The sequence below is a fragment of the Pipistrellus hanaki genome, assembly GCF_964339955.1.
Source record: "Pipistrellus hanaki genome assembly, chromosome: 9".
NCBI classification, from domain to species: domain Eukaryota; kingdom Metazoa; phylum Chordata; class Mammalia; order Chiroptera; family Vespertilionidae; genus Pipistrellus; species Pipistrellus hanaki.
Window position 1 is genome coordinate 18,180,806 of NC_140511.1, and position 13,021 is coordinate 18,193,826.

General features: G+C 37.2%; 1 protein-coding gene across 3 annotated transcripts in view; it reads left to right on the plus strand.

The window, feature by feature from the left end:
- Positions 1 to 13,021, plus strand: part of ATM (ATM serine/threonine kinase) — a 110,798-nt gene that overhangs the window by 60,842 nt on the left and 36,935 nt on the right. For all 3 annotated transcript variants that reach the window (XM_084895129.1, XM_084895128.1, XM_084895130.1), the window contains 5 exons: positions 1,043 to 1,214; positions 4,220 to 4,361; positions 4,735 to 4,911; positions 6,532 to 6,709; positions 9,786 to 9,873. In XM_084895129.1, coding sequence (XP_084751255.1) covers positions 1,043 to 1,214; positions 4,220 to 4,361; positions 4,735 to 4,911; positions 6,532 to 6,709; positions 9,786 to 9,873 — 757 coding nt within the window. The remainder of the gene's footprint in view (positions 1 to 1,042; positions 1,215 to 4,219; positions 4,362 to 4,734; positions 4,912 to 6,531; positions 6,710 to 9,785; positions 9,874 to 13,021) is intronic.

Genomic DNA, 13,021 nt, shown 5'->3' on the forward strand with positions numbered 1-13,021 from the left:
CATTTACTGCAAGAACCATAAGTGGCTTTCCTTTGTACCCATGACTAACATCATACTTAATGTAAGAGATTGATCGTTTTCTCCCTCAAATCAGGAACAAGACAAGGTTGCCCACTTTTACCACTGCTATAGCCAGAGCAATTGGACAAGAAAAAGAGATAAAAATTATTCAAGTTGGAAAGGAAGAAGTAAAACGATGTCTATTCACAGATGACATCATATCTGCATGTGATCCCAAAGAATCTACAAGAAAGCTACTAAAATAGAGCTGATAAATGAATTTAGCAAAGTTCTAGGATATAAGGGCAACACACAAAATTTAGTAGTGTTTATGTACACCAGCAGTGAACAATCTAAAAAGGAAATTCTATTTCATTTATAATTTCATTTGTAATAGTGTCTAAGAATTAAATATATGCAGATAAACTTAAGTCAAGGAGATGGAAGACTTGTACACATTCTCTTTGTTAGAAGTCAGTCCCTAAGCACAGCCCAACACTCAAATTAGACTTTGCCTTTTGAAAGGAGGACTTTCAGAGAATTTGTGAACATATTTTAATAAATTCCACCATGACTAGCAAGGAGCAATGAGATGATAGTCCTCTGGTATGCAGAAAATGTTCTATCTTTCTCTGGGTAGTGATAATACAATGAGAAAAATGAATTATGTGTGTGTGCATGCACGCATTTGTGTATTGTGTTTTTACTGAACTGAGTGTTTAAGGTTAGTGAACTTTATGTACTTAATATAAAAAAAATTTTAAGTTTTTAAAGCGTGCTGATACTCTAATGCAGTAGCTATGTTTAAACTTTCATCCATAATATCTATATTCTGTTACTAGCCTATTTCTTGGATATGATTCTATAGGAGAAATTATTGCCCACCTGGATGATATGCAAAGGAAATGACATAATATTTTGTTGCTTTGATAAACACTGAACTCTTGAAGGATGACAGAATAGGGTATTTTAGAACTCAATAAATTTTTGTTTGTATGATCTCTTAGCTATAACTCTACTGAAATGTAATTTCTGTGTATAGAGGCTGTTGGGAGCTGCTTGGGAGAAGTGGGTCCTGTAAACTTTTCTACGATAGCTATACACCTTAGTAAAGATACACCTTATACTAAGGCCCTTGAGTTATTTGAAGATAAAGAACTTCAGTGGACCCTCGTAATGCTGAGCTACCTGAATAACACACTGGTAGAAGATTGGTGAGTAATTAATGATACTTTATTTCTGATAGCATTTGCTTAATCTGACATTCAAGGAGAATGGTACTATCTTCACATAAATTAATTTATGTTCACATAATTTATCTTCACATAAATTAACAGTCCCAGTAACTTTAAAGCTTTCTCTTTTAAGTTGCCATACTTTCAATCTCAAGTATTTTAATGAACTTATTGGATTTTTATTAATGCACGAAATTACTGAAGCTCTTTTAAGTACCAAGCATTTGATATGGTGAACTAGACAAGATCTATGTGAATTCTGGTGAGAGTAGATTAGATAAATAGATAATAAGAAAATTGCCAGGTGGTTCTATAGAGAACATTAAGATAGGGGAATGCAAAGTGGGATATTGGGATTTTGTCAAAATCAAAGGTGTCACTCTTCTCAGCTAGACTATTTATGTCCTTTAAAAATAAGTTGTAGAATCCGGCCAGCATGGCTTAATGGTTGGAGTGTCAACTCGAGCACTAAAGGGTCTCGGGATTGATTCCCTGTCAAGGGCACATACCTGGGTTGCAGCTTCCCCATCCTGGTTTACTCTCACTTTGATGTTTTTCTTTCCTCTCTCCCTCTCTTCCCTACCCCCTTACTTTAACTCTCTATAAAAAAAAAAAAAACAATAGAAAAAAATATCTTCCAGTGAGGATTAAAAAACAACAACAAAAATAGTAAGTTGTAGAGCAGAAATTTCACAACTCAAAAATTATTAAGCTAATCAAACGGTTTTTACACATTTATTCTCTGCAAAACAAAATTGCAACGGATTTTTCAGCGTGCTGGTTATGAGATTACTTTTGCTTGCTTTCTTTGCCCCCCCCTCCCCTTTCCCCTTATCTGTTTATTTTTGGTATATTTGAGCACCTCATCACAATTTTTTGGGTGTGGATTCAAAGGATTTTAGCCCACAACTGGGGCACCTATCTAAGGTCAGTAGGTATTTTGCATTTGTTTCCTTCCAAACTCTCCCCCTCCTTTTCTTGGGGAATAAATGATTGAAGAGATTTTCCACAGAAAAGTTGCAGGCATTAAGTGTTTGATTTGTAACACAGTAATTTGCAATTGGTTTCTTCAAAAAAGGTGCTCATAGATATTGGTTTGACTTAAACTTAAGAGATCTAGTAAAGAGGTATAATTTATTTTCTTATCTTTCTTTTTAAAAAATATGTCTTTATTTTTAGAGAGAGAGGAAAGGGAGGGGGGGGAGAGAGAGAGAGAGAGAGAGAGAGAGAGGGAGAGGGAGAAACATCAGTCAGTTGCCTCTCATATGCAACCCCACTAGGGATTAAACCTGAAATTGGGTATGTGCCCTGACTTGGAATAAAAAAAGTACATGGGATGACACTCAACCAACTGAGCCACACTGGCCAGGGCCTTATCTTTTTGTAATAGGGAAAATATCATTACATATTTGTGGACCCTCAGTTCTACAGAGGGGATGCTGACCAAGGAATTCCCAGAATAGCAGGTCATGGAAGGCTTTGCTCAGGAAATGTCATTTGCTGATATGAATGATCAGGAATCAGCTATAAGGTGATTATGGATAAAACATTCCAGATGGGGAATACCTAGAGTGGGAATAAGCTTGGTGTGTTTGAGAAACAGAAATGAAATGGCATGAAATGAAATTAGAAAGATAGAATAAGCAAAGTACTGTCATGATGCTGCTTACATTTTTACTCTGACTTATTTTATTTTATTTATTTTATTTTTATATTTTTAAAATATATTTTATTGATTTTATACAGAGAGGAAGGGAGAGAGATAGAGAGTTAGAAACATCGATGAGAGAGAGAGTAATCGATCAGCTGCCTCTTGCACACCCCCTACTGGGGATATGCCGGCATTTACTCTGACTTTTATATGGCGAATGGATTGTGATAGGGCAAAAGTGGAAACAGGAAGACCTATTTTGAAACTTTCAGTAGTCCAGAGAACAAATGATGGTGAATTGGATTAGGTTGGCAGAAATGGAGATGAGCTGGGAAATGGATGGAGCCAGAGTATGCTTTTTTTTTTTTTTGATATATTTTATTGATTTTTCACAGAGAGGAAGGGAGAGGGATAGAGAGTTAGAAACATCGATGAGAGAGAATCATCAATCAGCTGCCTCTTGCACACCCCCTACTGGGGATGTGCCCGCAACCAATGTACATGCCCTTGACCGGAATCGAACCCGGGACCTTTCAGTCTGCAGGCCAACTCTCTATCCACTGAGCCAAACCGGTCCCGGCCAGAGTATGCTTTTAACATAGAGCCAGCAGGACTTGCTGTTTCCCTACTTGCTGATGTAGGGAAACAGAGAGCAGTAAAGGTTCAATTCAAGTCTATTATTTATGCTTTTGTCTTAAATTGAGAAACCTAAAAGGAATTAGGCCGTTACAGTATTAGGCTTTTTTTTAAATCAGCTGTTACGTTTTCAGTGCACTTGCATTGCAGCCCTCCTTTTCCTTTCCTTTTTATTTTTCAAAAGAGAAGACCCTTCACTGTTTTACTAGAGGTTTTAGAGGCGTTAACTAATGATTCTCAGCTAGCTTCTGGTCAGAATAAGTCCTAGATAATAATTTTATCATTTGGAAGGAAATAGCATTCTGCCTTATCCCAAATTATTTGTATTTCTTAGAGAAAATATTATCAAAATATTGTTTTCTCAGGTGAATTAGTATTGTCATTCTTACTGCTCATTTTTATTAGTTGGTGTTATTTTATTTATTTTTATGAGTCCTTTTATATTTAGTATTCATATTACAAACTTTATTGAAGAGAATGCAAGTTTACTGAAAGAATATTAAAAATCCTTTGGCAATTTTGGCTGTGATGTAATATAATTTTATAGATGTAAAATTTACCAATAAGTGTAGAATTGTCCTAATGCTATAAATTTTATATTTCAGTTATTTTCATTGGAGGTTGTTTAACATTTAACATTTATCAAGCTTAATAGTTGATATACTTTTTAAGCTTTTGAATTATATCTGTTTTTCAGTGTCAAAGTGCGATCAGCTACTGTTACCTGTTTGAAAAATATTTTAGCCACAAAGACTGGCCATAGTTTCTGGGAGATTTACAAGACAACCACTGATCCCATGCTGATCTATCTTCATCCTTTCAGAACATCGAGGAAAAAGGTCTTTCAGATAATAAATTTTTACTGTGTACCCACTATTCTAGAATGGTTGTTGTTTTTGTTGTTGTTGTTGTTTTGCTATGGATAGGAAAATCAAATTGTTTAAATGGTATTATACTAACATTTAACCTCTTTTAGAAATAATTCCAAGTGAACTTCCCAAATCCAAGGGATTTATATTTTTAATTATGTGGAAAAGCTGAGCTATAGATAGCCTAGAGAGGTCTCAGATTGGAGAGGTTGCAAGCTGGGCTGAGGGACACCACCCCCATCCCTGCACGAATTTCGTGCACCGGGCCTCTGGTGTTTAGATATTTGTTTTCCAATGTATTTCTGATTACCTTATATATATTTTCTGATCATTTTCTTTCTAGTTTTTAGAAGTACCTCAACTTGAAAAAGAAAACCCTTTAGCGGGTTTGGATGATACCAGCTTGTGGATTCCTCAAAATGAAAATCACGATGCTTGGATAAAGACACTGACCTGTGCGTTTTTGGATAGTGGAAGCATAAAAAGTGAAATTCTTCAGTTACTAAAGCCACTGTGTGAGGTAAAAAAGTTACCTGGTTTGAGTTCATTCCTTTCTAACTTTGCTTTGTTTCATTTGCCTTTTTCTCTTAATAGCTTTCTTGGCTTGTCCCATTCCACTGACATGTTTGCGGCCCATAATAAATCTCTCTGAAAGGGGGCCGCGGGACAGCACATCCTCCTCAGGCAGCATCACCCACTCTCGCCGCGGCCAGCCCATCTGACAGGACTGTCTTTATTTAGCCACAGCTCTCTGCAGTAGGTTTCAGCCGTGAGGTATACATTCTGGATGAGTTCTAAGGGGTGCCTCAAGTTCTTTGTTACTAATGATAGTTAAGATCCTGATGACTAAATATTTATATTAACCAAAATCTGCTCCTTTTTTGTTTGTTTACTCCTAATAAGGTCATTGTCATTTACTTTTCTCTGAGGTGCTTTCTCGAATGAGAAAAAGGGAGCAGATAGCAGTTAGCACTGAATTTTTATTTTTGAAAGTACTCTACAATTTATTTCGATAGAGAGTACAGGTACGAACCAAATCAAACAAAAGTTTGTTATATGCTTTTATCAAAACAGCACTATGATGGTGCTCTAGGGCTTTTAACAGCTATCTAATTTATAGTTCTGCCAGCCAATATGCAACAGAAATGTGAAAATAAACTCTGGCTAGGTCAAACACCCACTAATCACAAATAACTGGTAGAGAAGTGAATATTTTGGTGAAAGCAGTTTAAAAAGCAGTCCTTGTTTCTTACAGTTAATAAATCATCACACCGTCTGCAGTACTGCACTGCACTCATACCAGTCAGCAAAGTGAGTTCCTATACCCACACACAGCTCACTTCTCGTCAGTAAACCTAAGATTTTTATAAAATTCTAACTGGCCCAGAAGATAAAATGCTCCAAGTACACATTTATGTATACTTCAATTCCTGGTTCCTTAAATTCTGTTTCCAAAACTGGCGTTTTGACGAGTTTATCAAGGAGATTGTTCATCTGCCACGTGTCTTATGTGTATGGCATGTGATGAATAGAAGAAGATGGTATCTTTGCAAAAATGAAGTTGAGTACTGTTTTAATATACCAGACATTTAAAGCACTTTTCTATACCTGGAGTTTACCAAAAATAAGTACCCAATTTTTATACCCAGAAATTGGGGTTTATTAAAAAAAAAAAAAATGAACATTTTAACATTGCTCTTGTAGCTCTTCACTGAGTGTAGAAAATGTGCAAAAATCAGATTTTCAACTTTTCTCATAAACATTGATCTCCATTTTTCCTTCAAATTAGAGAACTTTCTGTTATTAGTAACACTTTTCAAAAATGAAATTTTACTTACAGCAGTGACATAATTTTATTTGTAAGCAATATTCTGTTTCATTATATGCAAATGGTCTAGGCTGGAAATGAATAATTAACATTGTAACTAATCATACATGTTTTATATAGATATTCTAGGTTAGTTGGAATTTTTTTCTTAAAAAACACTATCTTGTACACATGTTTTCTAAGCAGTACATTGAGGTTATAGCTTATTCATCTATCATTTTATTTAAAGCTTACATGCCAGTAAACATAGAAAGAAATTGTAATATGTTATTTTTACTTAACCTATTGACTGGATGTGTTTGGGTATTCTAGGTGAAAGCTGACTTTTGTCAGACCGTGCTTCCATACTTGATTCATGATGTTTTACTTCAAGATGCAAATGAATCATGGAGAAATCTGCTTTCTGTGCACATTCAGGGATTTTTCACTAACTGTTTCAGACACTCCTCACAAACGAGCCGATCCCTGACCCCTGCAAGTTTGGATTCAGGTATTCTGTTAAAACTCACACATTTATGTGTCACGGTCTCAGTTCTAGAGAAAGACAGATTGGTTTGAATCTCATCAAGTGGCTTTGATTCTATAACCTCTAAACATCTATTTCTTCATCTATAAAATAGAGTAACAATTGTAACAAGTTTTCAATGAGATAATGTATGTAAAGCGCCTATGTAGGGGTGTCGAACTCAATCAGAGAAGGGGCCAAAATCTAAAATCCAGCCTAAATCGCGGGCCGAATGGTTTACTGAACAGTCATAAACTGACAATGTCATAAACTGACAGCGGAGTGCAGTGATGACAGCGCGGTGCGGGCCACATTGCAAGGCCTGGCGGGCTGGATTTGGCTCACGGGCCTTGTGTTTGACACATGTGGCCTATGGTAACACTTGATGGGTAATATTCCCTCAGTAAATTTTGGCTGTTAATTAATTACGGAGCATTCAGTAGATGTCAAGCACTGTGCTTGGCACGGGGAGTATAGATGTGAACAAGACACACCCTATATCCCAGCATTGGATAAAGCAGACAAATGTGCACCAGGCATTATAGGGACTGTGTTGGACATGGGATGGAATTTTCATATTAAAGCTCTAATTGAACCATCTTTTTAAAAGCAGGCTTTTTTATTACAACATCTTTATTGTGGAAAGTATAGAAAAATGAACATAAGTTTAAAAGATTACCCATAATGCTATAATCTATAAAATCTTTTCCTAAATTCTCTAAGTTCTTTCTTGTTCCAGCCATCTCAGGTAGTATCACTACCACCTGGAACACTGTCCCTTTCCTCTTCTGTTGGACCTTTACTCTTCTTTCAGATCTTACTTTTAAAAACATATATATATATATATATATATATATATATATATATATATATATATATATATATATATTTATTGATTTCAGAGAGGAAGGGGGAGAGAGAGAGAGAGAAACATCAATGATGAGAGTGAATCATCGATCAGCTAACTCTGGCACACCCCCAACTGGGGATGGAGCCACAACCTGGGCATGTACCCTTGACCAGAATCGAACTCTGGACCCTTCAGTCCCTAGTCCGATGCTCTGTCCCGAGTCAAACCAGCTAGGGCCCACCTCTCACTTTTTTTTTTTTTTTTTAATATATATTTTATTGATTTTTTACAGAGAGGAAGGGAGAGAGACAGAGAGCCAGAAACGTCGATGAGAGAGAAACATCGACCAGCACATAGGGGATGTGCTCGCAGCCAACGTACATGCCCTTGACCGGAATTGAACCCAGGACCTTTCAGTCCGCAAACCGATGCTCTATCACTGAGCCAAACCGGTTTCGGCCCACCTCTCACTTTTGCTGTGAAACTTTTCTCATTGAGATTACCTTCCTTTCTATGCTCCTCTACAGTATTCTAAACTTTTCCTATCATACATAGTTTTTATTGTATTAAGAATCTCTGTCCTGGCCAGTGTTTCCAAGAGCATTAACCCGTGCACCAAAAGGTCTCCAGTTTGATTCTCAGTCAAGGGTACATACCTCAGTTGCAGATTTAATCCCGGTTAGGTCTGGGCACGTGCAGGAGGCAGCCAATTGATGTCTCTCACATCAATGTGTTTTTTTTTTCCTCTCTCTCCCCCTCTCCCTTTCTCTTCTCCTGCCTCCTTCCCTTCCACTCTCTGAAAGGCTATGGAAAAAAATATCCCTAGCCCTGCTGGTGTGACTCAGTGGTTGAGTATCGACCTATGAACCAGGAGCTCATGGTTTGATTCCTGATGAGGGCACAAGCCCAGGTTTCGGGCTCAATCCCTAGTAGGGGGTGTGCAGGAGGCATTCAATTGATGATTCTCATCATTGATATTTCTATCTCCTTCTCCTTTCCTCTCTGAAATAATGTGCGTGCGTGTGCGTGTGTGTGTCTGTGACTGTGACTGTGTCTGTGTCTATGTGTCTGTGTCTACACACACACACACACACACACACATTTTTTTAAAGAAAGAAAAATATTTTCAGGTGAGGATTAATGATAACAAAAAGAATCTCTCAGGTGCCCTAACTGGTTTAGCTCAGTGGATAGAGCATTGGCCTTCGGACTGAAAGGTCCTGGGTTCGATTCCAGTCAAGGGCATATACCTTGGTTGCAGGCACATCCCCAGTAGGGGGTGTGCAGGAGGCAGCTGATCGATTTCTCTCTCAGCGATGTTTCAAACTCTCTATCCCTCTCCCTTTCTCTCTATAAAAAAAATAAATGAAATATATATTTTTTTTAAAAAAAGAAGAATTTCTCAGGCTAATTAGTGGGTTCTAGGTGATCAGACTTAGTCTGTCTTATTCATAGTTGTATAATGTACCTAGTACATAAAAGATTCTAGATAAATATTTGTTGAATCAATGAATTAATCCCCTTCAGAAATAGAATATAAATTACAATTAATTTCTCAGTTATATTAAGCACAATAGTTTCTTTTAAAAGAAAAAAAAATGCCATTAAATTCCATTTATTAATTCGTATTTATTATGAAAGAATTTTGTGCTAGATTCTGCCCACAGAGCCTTTAATAGGGTAGAGCAGTGGTTCCAAACATGGGGCAAATGCCTCAGACGGGGCAGTTTGATTTTTAAGGGGGGCAATTCGAGAATGAGTTAGCAACAGTGCATATTTTGCATTTCTTATGATTCTAGGGGCTTCATATACATTTTGTAATGTGACGTATTTATGCATTTCAATTCTCTATGTTTTGAAACTACTTGCTATTTTTTCATATCACTTTTTTTAAAAAACAATTTTTTAGTGATTTCTTCCTTGGTACTTAAATTCTTTCGTTCTTTTGTTTTTCTCTTTCATGGATGCCATGTTCTTTGGAAGCTTGCTTAGACCAAGTTAATGGCTTTTCAGGCTTTCTCCACATGAATAGGAGTTCACTTTTTGAATAATAAGAATTATGTCATGGAAGCAGGGGAGGGCATCAGGCGGCATGGCCAAAAAAAAGGTGGAACCACTAGTGTTGAGGGAGACAGATACACCAACCAAAGCCAGAATGTGCTGACGCAGTCCGCCTGGGACTGAGAGGAGGTGTTTCTGTTTGTTTGCCAGAGCCAGAGCACTTTTCCCGGTGCTGCTTGGATAAAAGGTCACAAAGAACAATGCTTGCTGTCGTGGACTACCTGAGGAGACAAGAGCGGTAAGTAATGAATATTGCTCCTTGAGTTTGGGAATTTGGAAGTGTAACTTGTTACTGTTGGCTGCATTTTAGCATGATTGTTTGAAGTGATGTGGCTGCAAGGTGCTATAAGTATTTCATTTGTGTTATGCTTGTACCTATTGTAATAATTCATGGTTAGGCTGGTTTAACTTTGGTTAAATCAGTATCAGGAACTCTGAATTCTAGTCCTAACTGTCATGACAGTATTATCTTTGCTAAATCGTGTATCCTTTTTGAAGCTTCAGTTTATTTAATCTACAAAGTGATGGGAAAGAAGTAAGTTATTTTCCAGGTTACTGCTAGTTGCATTACTTTTTAACTTTTTACTTTTCTTTTTTATAACTCATAAAAGTAACTACAGTTATGTAAACGTCTCCTTTATGTTCCTTTGTTATGAGATGTAAGTTTCTTTTGTCCATGGAAAAACAGTATCTACTAGGTGTTTTGTCACCAAAAAAAAAAAAAGGATTTATTTTTTTAAAATGTAAGGTTGAAGGGTTGCATGCAGACATAGCAAACTACTTGTACACCCTGCACAGGTGCAAGTAGAGAGGTATTTATAGAAGGGAAAAAGGAAGTTAAGGGAGGGCTAGTTACCACCATCAAGCTTTATTGTAAGCATAAAGTTCTTCCTGTAAGGTTCTTGCTATGGCATAGAGCACATGTGTCAAACACAAGGCCCGCGGGCCAAATCCAGCCCGCCAGGCCTTGCAATGTGGCCCACACCACGCTGTCATCACTGCACTCCGCTGTCAGTTTATGACATTGTCAGTTTATGACTGTTCAGTAAACCATTCGGCCCGCGATTTAGGCTGGATTTTAGATTTTGGCCCCTTCTCTGATTGAGTTCGACACCCCTAGCATAGAGTATAAGAACGCCTCTCATAAGCTTTAGCTCCTCCCATAGACCTCCCAGCCATAATCTTTATCACTTTACTGTGTATCATGGTCCTCAAAATCAGTGGTTCTCTACCGTAATATTTTGCCTTGGCAGTGTTTATTTTCTTGATTCTGATAAATTGTTTTACAATATAGTGTCTTTTTGTTTTTAATTTTTAATTTTTTTCTTACTTCAGAGAGATGGAGAAAGGGAAAAAGAGAGAGAGAAAAACATTAATTTGTTATTCCACCCATTTATTCATTGGTTGCCTCCTGTGTGTGCCCTGACTGGGGATTGAACCCGTAACCTTGGTACATTAGGACCTCAGTCTAACCAACTGAGCCACCTGGCCAGGGCTACAATACCATATCTTTCTCCCTGTTATTTCTCATGAGATTTTTAACAGTGAATACAGGAATTGCTGGAGTTAGTCATCTGATTAATCTGTGCTGCTCCAGAGTTAACCTGCACTTTGAAGAAATAATGGAATAGACCTATAACTTAAGTAGGTAGGAATTGATGTCTCGTGTGGTTATGGCAATAGTTGATTAAGAATGGGAGGAAGATGTGGGAGAAAGTGAAAAGTAATGTTTAACCTAAATGCATTTATATCTTAAAATTTTAATTCTTCTGGCCCTGGCTGGTGTAGTTCAGTGGTTGGAATGTCGACACATGAACCAAAGGGTCTCTGGTTTGATTCCTGGTCAGGGTGCAGGCTTGATCCCTGCCACACCCATCCCTCCACACACACACACACACACACACACACACACACACACACACATACACACACACACACGCGCGCGTGCACATTTTGTTTTTTGTCTTCTCCTTCTCTCCCTCTCACACTCCCCCTCCCCCCACTTTTTCACTCTCTCTAAAGATCAATGGAGAAAATATTAACAAAAAATAAGATAAATTCCTCTGTATCCTCCTCATACCATTCTATTCCCTTTTTAGAAAAAGAAGTGTTAGGCCTTTCAGTATCTTCATTTCCAGTGAGAAAGTTATTGATTCACCTGACTGCTATGTAGCAGATTGTATTCTGAGAAAACACTTAAGAAGCTTTAACTATTGCCGGAAGCATCTCTTTTCTTGATAGTGGGAGGCAGTTTCACCTTGGATTCATTAATTCTAGGTTTATCATTGAAATAGAATGAAATAGAATGATAGTAGTAGGCCTTGGGAGAAGATAAACATTCTTGATATTCATTTTTAATTCTGAATAAGACTAAAGAAGATTCCTTGAGAGATTATGAATGAGACAGACTAAAGGGTAAGGGACATGAGTTCAAAGTCTGATACTTTGAAGTTTTGTGATCTCTGAACTTCAAGTTCCTCAGAATAGCTATCATTAAATGTTGACTGTATAATAGGCACTTTATCATTAGCCTTATAAGCATTATTTACTCGTTGCAACTATTCTTGGAGAGATATATTGTTCCCAGGTTTTACAAATGAGGAAACAGGTTTAAGCAGTTAAGTTGCTAGAGATGAAAGTTAGGAGTAGGTAGTGCAGCTGGATTGGAACCTAGCTGTATCCTACTCTAAAACCGGAGTTCTTAATCATGTCACAGCTCTATAATGTTAATTTAGAAAAAAGTAATATCTATGATTCTGTCCAGTTCTGGCCCACTGTTACCACAATGGAAGGTTTTTATTAAATAACTCAGACAAAAAAACTAAGGAGGAAATGAACTGCAAACAGGAAGGACATGTAACTGTGTCCTAAAAGCAATAAATATTTTATTAAATGGGCCATTTAAAGGTTTATGTGTTATTATTCTGTGTAGCTTATTCTTAGCTTATGGTCCAAATAGCCCTTGGTGGGCAGGAAGCATGAACCCCAAGTTTGTATAGGACAATAGACCATAGCTTTCATCAGATTTTCTAAGGGTATCTGTTCCACAAAGACGGACACATAGGGCTCCTTAGCAAGGTTATTTTAGTTGCTTATAGATACACTCAGTCCTTTATACACATGGGTTCACATCTGCAAGTTCCATATCCACGTATTCAACCAGCTGCAGATCAAAAACACTCGAAAAAAGAAATGTTACCTTGTTGCTGACATGTCATATGTAGTTAGGTCATGATGGCTGCATCTGTACTGAACATGTGTAGACTTTTTTTCCTTGTTATTATTCCATAAACAATACTGTATAGCAATGATTCATATAACATTTGCATTGTGTTAGATATTTTAGTAATCTAGACATGATTTAAAGGATATGGGACTGCAAATAC